The sequence below is a fragment of the Pyxicephalus adspersus genome, chromosome 2 (assembly GCF_032062135.1).
Source record: "Pyxicephalus adspersus chromosome 2, UCB_Pads_2.0, whole genome shotgun sequence".
Taxonomy (NCBI): domain Eukaryota; kingdom Metazoa; phylum Chordata; class Amphibia; order Anura; family Pyxicephalidae; genus Pyxicephalus; species Pyxicephalus adspersus.
In genome coordinates, this window is record NC_092859.1 from 48,543,363 (window position 1) to 48,555,729 (window position 12,367).

Consider the following 12,367-nt stretch of genomic DNA (forward strand, 5'->3'; position numbering starts at 1 on the left):
TATATACGTATACATATCTATTTACATATTCATAAACAATCTTGAGGTGCAACAGAATTTGCCACTCCATATAATATATTTCTCTAATTGGACTTTCAACTCTTTTCCCTTTTTACCTTTTCGTAACTGACTAAAAAGCCCCTAAAAAAATTAGGTATATCTGGTAAAATAATGGAAAATGTTTATTGTCTATGTTTAATTTTATGTATTTCTTTTCAGGTAATATTATGTTTGTGTTTAAATCAACAGGTGAATATATTGTAATGACAGTGCATTTCCACTTGCAAAGGAAAATGGGCTATTTTGTTATACAGACATATATCCCCTGCATAATGACCGTCATTCTTTCTCAGGTGTCTTTTTGGATCAACAAAGAATCTGTTCCTGCCAGAACAGTTTTTGGTATGCCCTGCTTCTGCTTCACTTCTTCATTTCCATATCATCATTCATTTATCATTTCATTGTCTATTTGTCACAGGTGAATATTCACAGCAAATTGTTCTGTTTTACTTACGAAGAAAAATAGGTTATTATATAATCCATACATACATCCCATGCAGCATGACTGTTGTGTTGTCTCAAGTTGTGTTCTGGATCAATAAAGAATCCGTTCCAGCAAGGACTGTTGCAGGTATGCATTTAGCTCTATTTTAGTATTTACAGTATATAGCTATAGCTATAGTAGCTATATACCTTATGCTATTGGAGTGTTAGATTGCTTGTCGCATCAGCTTATGTTAAGCCTTTACCATCGATATATTCATTAGTATGTAACACTAAACACCTAATAACTTTTGAAATGACAAAATAAGACATTAATGATGAAGAGGTTTGCAATATTTGGAAATGATTGGTTGGAGGTAGGAACTCCACACTTTTTCAGAGGGTACTTTTGTATAGTAAGTAATTTATTGACAATCACCTTTTAATCTGTCCTTGAATTGTACATTTCCCAGTAAAGATATAATGAATTAGAACTTTACTATGGATTGGAATGTTAGATTTACTAAGAAACTTTTAAACTTTTCTACTGGTCAATTTTGCTTATAGCTTCTTATACATCCTTGTAGTTTGTGAACTACCCTGCACTTTTCTGTCTTTCTATATATTGAAGTAAAACACTGCATTATGTGTATTATCATCAACCTGGAGATTAATACATACTTATTACTTTTGAATACAAATTCTTGAATTCTAAGTATAGTGGATATGTCTCATTGTGAGTTAGTTGTAGAATAAAATTTAGCAAATATTTCATATTGTCCTACAACAGTTCATTAAAAAGGGTCCTAATATAGAAACAAAAAGGGTTATAATATTGGCAAGATTTATTGGATGAGGATATGCATCGGGTGTTGACATTACAAGCTCTTAAAGAGAAAAATAATTTGCCAGCTTGGTCCATTCATTCGTTATAATATTTGCAAGTGGTATCTTAATATAAAACATTGATAAGGCCATACTCCCATGTAAACCCAATGCAAAAAGGGTGTTTTTGAAAATGTAATTACCCTGTCTCCTTTATCAATATCAAATTTCTATCAAAATTACCAAAGAAATTTGTTATTGTCTCACACTAATGTAAGACAGTGACAAAGAGACTTCTCGAATGCAGAGTTGGTAGATCAAATTCTACAAGGTTATTTGACAGTACTAAATATATGATTATTGAAATTCGGGTAGAGACCCAATTTAAATTAATGCATAGAGCGTATAAAGTCATTAGGAAAAAGAAACAAGTTGGTTTGGGAAGAAACATATCTATATGCCCAAGATGTAGTGAATCACATGATACACTGATACATTATTGTGGAGTTGCCCAATGATTAAAATACTTTGGGAAGAAGAATAAGATTTGTAAATTAAACAACGACTCAATCATTAGTGATAGATTTTATATTTTGTGTTTTTGGATATTGGAAGCATGTATGCCCACCTATTGTGGGTACAAAATATAAGGGTTGGATCACTATATGTCTATTGGCAGCCAGGAGGGCTATCCTCACGGAATGGATTAATTCGGGTGCACCTACGTTGCAAGGGGTAATCACAATGTTGAAAACAGTTTTTGATAAAGAAAAATTTGAAGGAGAAAGAGCAGGAGATGCACAAATCAGTAGCTTTTTTCAGGTGTGGTATAAGTTTATAGAAAAAGTATTTAGTGTTCAAGAAAAAAGGCTTATATATGATAGGTTTAAATATTCTACTTGGGGTGTTACACATGGTTTGTCTTAATATAAAAATATCGTAATTAATAATTAGTTTTATTTTATGGGTGTTATCTATAAAGTCACAGTATAATATAGGTTTTTTGAGCAATGGATTATGGTTCTTATTTGAAATGACCTTTGGATTAGCAATACTATATTTAAAGGGAAATGCAAAGTTTGAAGTAATCCCATCTGAATAAAAGAAAAAAGAATAATGTAAATGGCAAGGTAATTTTGAAATACTGAAATTGATACTTATTGTATGTCTTGTATGTTTTTGTTGTATTGTTTCAATACAAAACAATTAATAAAATTAAAATAGGTTTGCAAAAAAAAGGGTCCTAGTAAAACCTTGCTAAAGAGGATCATGCATGCCTAACTTAAATATATTCTTATAAAATGAATTCTCATAGCAACCAAACAGACCAACTTGGAAATGTGCCACACTCATTCCTCAAAAGGTTAATACAAGAGTATCTTGGGTTCAATATTCAAGATTCAATATTTTCTGCCTCCAGAAACATTTTTAATGTTTACATACCGTAATATGTCACACCTTCTCTTATTTCTACAGTGTCCTCGTTTGATGCAAACCCCTTCTTTCTCCTTACCTTACCTAAAGAGTTTAGCAAAGTGAGTTAATTACTCTGTAAGTCATAACTTACTCAGCTTAGACAATGTAGTGAAAATTCATTGTTCAAAAACTATCCAATCACATTTAAGAACGGGCACAAACAAAACATTAAAACAAAAACAATAAAAACAACACAAATAAGCAGGTTTTTACATATTAAAAACTTTTTTTTTACTTAATCATTTTTAAATATTATTTTTTTTTTATTTATCTTAGTTTTTTTCCAATATGTAAATTGAAAGTGATTTCTCTACATAACAGTAAAACTCCTTTTTTTTCTTTTTAATTGTTATTAGTTTCATATAATTAAGAGGTGTGGAGTTTTTCCTACCTGGCAAAAAATGTTCTATTTGTTTGCAAACTTTAAAACAAACAATGAATAAACATGATTGCATGGCTAAGACCATTTTCTATTTCATTTTTTAATATGAACATCCCAAACAGCTACTATGACATTATTTTTCATACTGTTCATTTCGGCAAAGGACAAAGGACATTTTGGTGATGGGTTTATGCAAAATAAACAAACTTTTATGTCCTAAACTATAATATATCCATGCATTACCTCCATAACATTTAACTTTAACATATAATCTACTCCTAAATATTAACTTACTCCTAACTTTCCGGCTAGTACTGAATCCTAAACCTTAACCTAACCTTTACATTAAAGCCTTATATTTGTCTCAACTTGAATCCTAGCCCCTAAACCTTGTTTTAATATCTGATATCAATTAGTTTATCGCATGCCTCCCCTAACAAAAAACTTTTGTGTAGCTTAAATTGTAATATTTTAAACCCAATAAGTAAACTTCAGTGTAGAAGGTTGCTTACTCACACAATTTACAATAGGTTGATCTACCAAGGGAGTTTAGGTAGAATTCACATTCACCTGCCAAAAATATAAAAAAATACATGATTTTGCATATTGTTTTCTTTTAACATTGGCCTGCTACCATGCCAGTTAAAAATAACAAGTCAGATTAGCTTATTTGTTACGGAACATCAGGAATCTGCTGGGAAAATTAATTCCAGCTGACCCACCCAATAAAGGATTGGCTGTGGGGTGTTTGCAAAGGGTAAAAAAGAGTTATTTTTTTTCTCATTTGTGTATGTATGTGAGTAATGTACAATAATTTATTTATTCCATTCCTTTCCTCTTTTTAAAGGGATTACAACAGTTCTAACAATGACAACTTTAAGTATCAGTGCAAGGCACTCTTTCCCAAAAGTATCATATGCAACTGCAATGGACTGGTTTATAGCTGTCTGTTTTGCCTTTGTATTCTCCGCACTCATTGAGTTTGCTGCAGTGAATTATTTTACCAATCTCCAGGCTCAGAAAGCTATGATGAAGGTAGCTAAAGAGGCTTCCTTTGCAGCAGTGGCTGTGACAGCAGCAACAGAAGATGAAATTGTTACAGTAAGTTATTCAGTAAAATTTATATACATGAAGGCTATAGTCTATAGTTTTACAATGGGTTATTATAGTAAGATGTTTTTGCTGGCTGCAGTTCAACAATTGTTCACTAAAAAAAGAGGAATAGAAAAAGTGTTGTCCATACCAACCAATACCATTTCAGATTTTTCCTGGTTCACATTAGAAAATTGAAGCAAACATTTCACTGTGTCTTATTATTTTTGTTATATTATTGTTATTTAATATACTCGAATAGACTTGAACTTTCCTTTTAGTTTTCAAACACAGTTTTATATCCTGCAGTTAACAACCCCAAAATGTGCCACCGTAGCATCACTCCCTGTTTATTTTGTCCAGCAATGTCACTTGTAGCAGCATCTCCTGTTTCCCTTTAGCCGTGCAGCCTGAAATGTACTTCCCCGGCATCCCCAGCACACACTCTGAGGCTTTGCACAACTGAAGGGGATTGTAGGAGCAGATTAGATGCAGACTCAATCCAGTGCTGCCATTTGCTGCTAGGGCTTTATAGCCTTCTGCTTACAGTCACCAATGCCTGTTAAGCTGGACTGACCTGCTGCTGGTGTTTTGGGATGGTGCAACTAGCCCCCCAAGGCTGAGATAGATGAAGAGTGTGGCATATGATTGGGGGAATAGCAAGCACTGGTGCTGGATCAGGACTTTACAGGCAAATTATATTTTATTGTTTGAAATATAGAATGGAAATGCACAAGTTTATTATAACCTAAAAAAAATCTACCTACAAAAACGATTGAAAACAGTGGTGATCTCTGTCCATGTTTTGATATAACTTATAATGTAAATACATTTTACATTTAAGGACCGTTGGTTAGCTGAAGACCTTTCTTGTGGCTCCCTTTGTTTAATTTAGGGCCTATTACACACTAGCCATTTTTGCTCAGCGTTTGATCCGTCCAAAAAATATACTGATGAAAAAATCGCAAGTCCCGAAACATGGCCCACAAGGGTGATATTCTTACCTTTGGTGTTGGGAATGAGGTGAACCACAGAACTATGCAAATTATGCTCCAACGGATGGAAGCTGCCACCAGATTTACTAGATCCATAAACAGAGAAAAGTTGTATACCTTTGATTAATATTTACCACCACATCCAAACTAGGACCAACGCTTGCATTACTTATGAACAGTCTCTTATTGAATTTGCTTTAGATTAATGGGCTATCCAATCTTACTTCCAATTTTACTGGATCAGTGATCTAAGTGAACATCAGCCCATAGGTACTAGGCCTCTGCGTACAAAGTGAGTCCAACCATAAGGGAAAAGCAACTAGAATAACAATCATCAGATTATCACAATATAGAAGAATACCATTTTTTTTTTAAAAAAGGCAAAAGGTTTGTTTTCACAGAAACACTAAAATTTTTATGGAAATGTATTTGTCTAAAGCTCTGAATATGCCTAAAGCTCTGGAAATTATGTACAAAGCCATACTTTACAAAATAAGGATATTCAGAAATGTATTTTTATAATAATAATCATAAAAAAAGATAAAACACTGATGAGATTTCTCAACAGTAAACTACATATGTTGATATTAATGGATGAATATTGCATGGTACCTAATGATCAGCTAAGCTTGATCTTTTGCTTTCCATGTAAATGCCATATGACCTTGAAATAATGGAACATTGTTTGCTGGCTGAGCCAGTGACTCAGATGAAATTGGTAAAAACCCATTCCATTGAATCAACTTACCAATCATGCCGAAGGCTCCATCACCATGACAGCCTGTAAAAAAAGCAATAAAGCCATGGACCACAGATGGTTGTCAGGGCAAGCATGGCAAGTCATAATAAAAAATAATGAGGTTCGGGAAACACTATCTAGGTCTGCCAAACAGCTCAATTAATCATCAACAGTCAAATTAAAACATTGCAGATAGACCTGGAACAAACACAGTCACATCATTACAGATACATTTGGTTTCTTATTTTCTTGATAACCATGATTTGACTTTAAAGATTTTTTTTGTAGTAATCCAAAATTATCTCCCTATATCGGTTGATTACATTATTTACAACTAAATTTTTTTTACTAAAGTAATGTATTATAATATTTGCTCCTAAATCTTGTAAAACACTTGGCTTTAAACTATGAAAGAAAGAGCACTCACATTTTTTTCTTCACAACTGCTAACTAACTACTAACTGTTGCTAACTAGTAACAATTGCTGGTGTGAACAAGTTTAACAAGCACTGAGAGAAGGCTGTATTTTCAAGTACTAAACTATAAATATAAATAAAGATGTATTTCCTCAAAAAGATCACCACCACTGCAAAGTGGACTAGTTGAATATTAGATTTGACATGCATGCACATTTTGACCTGGGTGTAAGGAATCTTGGGATTTGTAGTTACAAAAGGGCACTTAGCTAAACTGCACTAGCTGCCTAATCCAGAAGTTCAAAGAACTTCTGCCACAAGAAAAACGACTGTACCAGATTTGATAAGGCAAATGTGTTATTTATTTCGTTTTTTTTTTTTGTTTGTTTTTTTTTTGGGGAGGGGGGGCAAAATTATCCTAAATAACCTGGCAATTATTGATAATAACATACAACTAAAGGTAAAACTTCTTTATGTAAGGTTTTATTACTAATTAATTATTTACCATAAAGTGATCAATTTTAGATGAAAAAAATGCCAAAACATTCATACATAACAAAGTGTTGTAGAATCAAATATGCAATACTAAAATTTGAAAGATATTTGGCATCATACACCTCAGTTTCACCTTGGAAGGGGAATAAAGAGCCTAGGAGGTCTCCCAAAGTTGAGATCTGTTGGACCCACAGAGAGAACCAGGAGGCTAAAATCTATAGAGTTGGAGTTTTTTATAAATAAAAGTCCCTGAAGTTGAAATGAAATCTGAAATACCTCTCTGCAGTGAGTGCGTTTGATGCTAATCACCCACAAAGGATACAAGCCTGATAAACCCAATCATATTGCCAGTAACCACAGAACAAGAGGGCTGACAAACATGTTTTATTCATAATGGCTTATTTGTCCCATAGCACATAGCTTGTTATTCAGCAAATAGAGACACTAAGGGCATTTTTTAATTTTACCACCACATCTTGTAAGGGGGTTTTTAGGACTCCTGCCTATTGACTGTATTTGTATAGGTAAAAACAAACCAAAAATACAATATATGTTTCCTTTCTAAATGAATCTTCACTACAAAATAAAGAAACAAATCTCTGTCCTTTCCTCAAATGTATTTATTTTTAAAAAAAGTATGTGAACCTGAAAATCAGTAAACATAAACATAAATAAAATTAACACAAACATGATAAATATGAACTTTCAAAATCAATTTTCTGTTCAACTATAAAAAAAAATCCTATACATTTTTTCCTAGACTTTAAAATGAATATTTTATAGTTCTCTTTAACCAGGTAAATATAAAATGTTGTTCATGAACATTTTACATTTATATCAGCCATCATAGTAAGCGTGAGTAGATTACTTCAAAATTTCAGACAGCTGGTTTACATTGATGCCGATTATGTAAGGTAAAATTGCAGAAAATCAGATACATGATTTAGCTGAGTTCCCTACAGAAGGGACATATTCTTCTTCTGTCATAACACAGATGATGGCCATCTGAAATTTCAGCCTGCAGAAACAAATGTCATATCATACATGCTCTGCAAGAATTGTAGCATGAATAGGCCTTGCAAAAAATGTTAACTTGATAAACTTTTTTTATAAATAATAAAAAATTGTGAAATAGGAATTTTTTAATATCACATTTACGTTAATTTAGTAATTTTTATGCAGCTCATAAACTCATAATGATCATTATAGAATTAGTATGTTATTTACTAAAGTTAGTAATGATTGTTTAAAACTTTTATGTGTTTGCAGCATTCTGATTCCAACTGCAACTTAAAGAAAAGAATTAACTCAATGGTCTCTCAAAGCGATATATCACTTGAAGACAATATACCACCCCATGGAGCACCATATTGTCAGCAGACTGATGTTCCTGCTGCAGACCTTACACAACTTGGAATCTCTTCAAGTCCTTATAGTGGAACCAGTAAAATAGACCAGTATGCCAGAATACTCTTTCCATTGGCATTTGCAGGATTTAATTTAGTATACTGGGTGGTCTATCTCTCTAAAGACACAATGGAGTTAAATCGAAGCATTTGAAGTTTTAGACAGAAAACTAATGGTGAGCAGCTCTTACGTGTAATTGACATTTCAAAGTTAAAAACTGTATCATTAAATAGAACTCATAATAGCTGTTCTTATTTTAATGCCATTAGCTAAAATAATTAGTGTGAAATTCTGTATGAATATCTATTCTAAAAAATGTCTATAATAAAAAAAAGTTATAATGGATTGTGGAAATCACATTTTCAGTCCTCAGCGGTGTAATATTTCTACTTTTTAAACTTTTAGATAAAATAATGGATGTTTATTGTTACTGTTTAGGAAACCTGTGATAGACACCTGGGAAACACTTGAATCTGGCAACCATTTGCATTAATAAAGACTAACATGTCTGCATTTTCCACTACTTTACAGTCAAACAGCCTATGCCTTCAGTTTGGTCTAAAGGCCACACAATTTACACATTCATTATCCAATATCCCATATTTTTTAAAATCGTATATAGGATCTATTCATTGTTTTGAAATATAGTTTACCAAGACTAATATTAACAGTTATCTTACACCTTCTTCCATATCTTTTCACTAATAGTTTACCAGCATTTTTAATTGTCAAAAAAAATTCCAACAAAATGTTATATAACTCAGATATGCCTTTCTTACCATGGTTATTCCTAATTATTGATTTTTTTCCACAATATAATCTCTAATGTGTACATTTTACTATCCCAAAATTAGTCCTCAGATTGTACAATTTAAAAAAAAAAATCTGCTTTTTCCCTTTTAAAAGAAAATATTGAATCCATTTTCTTATTTTTTTTATTCATTAGCTTTTTAAAAAAATACTATTTCAACTTATTGAAGACCTTCCCATTCTTTTTCCTTTGAACAGTTTAAAGTCTTGTAGATAGAAAGTTGTGAGAATAGAATTCTCTTTTACTGCTAGTATCAGCTCATATACCATTTAACCAGCATTATAGATATTCTGCCCCCCATCAAAAACACATGGACAATTAGGAAAGTTCATGAACCCTCTGTATTGATTTGTCCTTCCTTTTTATGGACCGTTACAGAAACGCTATGTGGACATTAGGGGAAATGTGCTCATACAACCTGCTACTCTATTATAGTATAAGTGTTATATCGTTATCAAATCAAATCTAGTATAGTGGAGGGTCATGAATTTTTTAACTCCCAATGAAGACTAAAAGTACCATTTACATAGGTGCAGGTCCTCAATGTAATAGCTTTCTTCTAATTGAAGGTAAAGAGGTTATGACCAGAAATGATGCAATGTTTGCTGCACATGTCTGTTTTATACATGATGTACATAAATATGTTTTCAGGTTCTACAATGCTGAAAAAGGGTAGGTTGATTTACTTGAATCGAGCAGGTCCAGGGTCATTTTACAGTAAAGCCTAGGATAAGCCACTCACCTTGAAAGACATAGATATATTCTTTTGGAATGTAAATAAAAATTAATAGATTGTTGTTTGAGTTTGCCTTTTAATGAAGAACCTACTGTTACATGCTAGAAAGTGTCTTCATTCAGGCTTAGGTAGTTGTGTGTTCTTAACACTTCTGGGTTTGGTGCTGTCAGATTCTGGAAAATAAGAACAATTTAAGTCCTGTCGACAATCAGTTTTTAAACAGTTTAGGGAAGACACTAAGTCAATGTCAAGTAAAACATACTATTACCTTAGGGCTTGCCAGACGCTTTATGAAAGTGATAAAGCTAAAAAAATCCAATCCAGTTAAATGAAAATAAAAAATAAAAAAAGCCCTGATTCATGTAAACGTACGAATGCATACACCTAGTACATTCATAAGTCTACAGTGAGCAGGAAACACATAGTTGATAATGGCATGCATGCCCGATTAAGAGAAAAGAAATCTAAGGCTAATGTTTATAGTAAACACCAAACAGAAGAGCTGTAAAGATTTTTAAAAAGGTTTTAGATGCATACAGTTTTTAGGCTTTACGCATTTTTACGGTATTTATTTTCTCAACAATGTTGTCTTTTACAATTTACAAAGTAATATAAACTATAATGTGTGCCTAAAATTAATTTCAGTGCACATTTTACCAAGATATGGGTGTCTAGAATGCACATTTTAAATTCAAAATTGTTTTGCATTGTATATTCAGGTGGAAACATAATGCTAAGGGGGTTATTACAGTGAGCTTATATTTGATAAAACAGTTGTCCATGTAATATTAACCACCTTAAAGCTAAAATCCAAAAGGTAAATACACCGGTGAAATGTGTTAAGTTTTTTTAATGAGCTATCTTAATTTTATTCATTATTCTTGTACTCTGTTACAACCCTGCACACTACCCTGTTACACAGTAAAGTACCAAAAGTTGGTTTTGAAGTAAACAGGTTCTTTCTACAGCTCGCAGTACTTATGTATGTTATTGCAAATAAAAAAATTATACATAGGGTAGGAAGGAGTTAAAAATTCATGTTTATAACTGAATAAAATGTTTGAGCATGGAAAAAAGCATAATAGTTTTGGTATTTTCCTGGGCACTGCAGAGTGCAAAATTATATTTACAGAAAGTTGAAGGCAAAGCAGGATCATGTTATTGGCCATCACCAACTACTATCTTACGATCTGTAAAATGCAGTGCCAAGTACAATGCATTTTATTTTGCACCATAATGTAGTTGTGTCCCTATTTAGAGAAAATGCATAGAAATTGTGCATTGTAGTAGGTCTAAAATAAATGCATTAGATTTTAGATTTAATCCAGAGATTCTAATTTATTAAGGTCTAAGAAATGTAAAAGTAAACCAATGAAGGTGCTAAGCACTCTATATTGAAGGTATAGACCAGAAAGCAATTAGCACTCTTAATACCCTAATGTTGATATATACTTTACATGGCCCCAAGCTTTCAAACAGCATTATAGATATTCCACCCTCTTCGGCAAAAAAAGTTTGAACAAAATTGGAAGTTATGGAATCCTCCACTGCAAATCAGAGTGCTCTGTATTGATTTGTCCTTCTCATTTATGGAGAGTTACAGAAAACGCATATGGACTAAAAGGGAAATGTGCTCATACAACATGCTACTCCAATGAAGTTCAGGGTGTATATTGTGGTTTTCAATGCAAATTTATTACAATTAAGGGTCATTAATGATTTACCTCCTAATGTAGTCCTAAAGTACCATTAACATGGGTTCAGGTTCTCAACGTAATAGCTTTTCTTCTAAGAGAAGATTAAGGGGTCATGGCCAGATGCAACTTTTTTTGTACATGTCTGTTTTATACATTATATTTAAGGTGCTACAATGCAGAAAAAGGTAAGGTTGAGTTACTTCAATTCAGCATTTTCATCTTATAACTTATCCAACTTAAGTAAATTTCTGTGAATTTCATTTCAATTGTGAGATGTTCCTTATACTAGTTGTATGAACTATATACAAATACATTTTAAAGAAAACAAATATAAAACTGATGCTTCAAATAAAAGCTGCTCCATGTACATATATTAATTGCTTCTTTTCTATAATCCACAGCCTAGTCACACTTACGCACATTGAAGGAAACAACAAGATGAATCAGTTTTGATATTCAGCTATTAAAACAAGAATTCATATTTTGAAAGTCATCTTATTTGGATTTGGATCTGCTAAATGTACTGTATTGCAGTTATTTGCAATGTTTGCTATGATATGTATTTATGGGATAACAGTAAAATGGTTTGATCTACTATTTTTGTATTTCATTATTTGAAAACACAACAATAAATTAAAAAATATGTAATTTAGGTTTGCCATAAATAATTATTTTAGAAATTAGTATACCAATGAAGAAAACCTTTGTTGTGGAAACATTACCATTGATTACTCTCCCTAGTATGCTACTAAATTGACCATCTTGCTGAATTAGGTTATTAAGTTCATCAATTATGAAACTAAGAAAAAGTAT

At 32.2% G+C, this 12,367-nt stretch overlaps 1 protein-coding gene across 3 annotated transcripts in view; it reads left to right on the forward strand.

Moving 5' to 3' along the window:
• Positions 1-12,151, forward strand: part of GABRA6 (gamma-aminobutyric acid type A receptor subunit alpha6) — a 31,533-nt gene extending 19,382 nt beyond the window's left edge. For 2 of the 3 annotated variants that reach the window (XM_072400714.1, XM_072400712.1), the window contains 5 exons: positions 250-402; positions 479-631; positions 4,014-4,267; positions 8,173-8,485; positions 11,956-12,151. In XM_072400714.1, coding sequence (XP_072256815.1) covers positions 250-402; positions 479-631; positions 4,014-4,267; positions 8,173-8,463 — 851 coding nt within the window. In that variant the 3' untranslated portion in view covers positions 8,464-8,485; positions 11,956-12,151. The remainder of the gene's footprint in view (positions 1-249; positions 403-478; positions 632-4,013; positions 4,268-8,172; positions 8,486-11,955) is intronic. The other variant, XM_072400713.1, reaches the window with a different exon arrangement.
• The last annotated feature ends 216 nt before the right edge of the window (positions 12,152-12,367 follow it).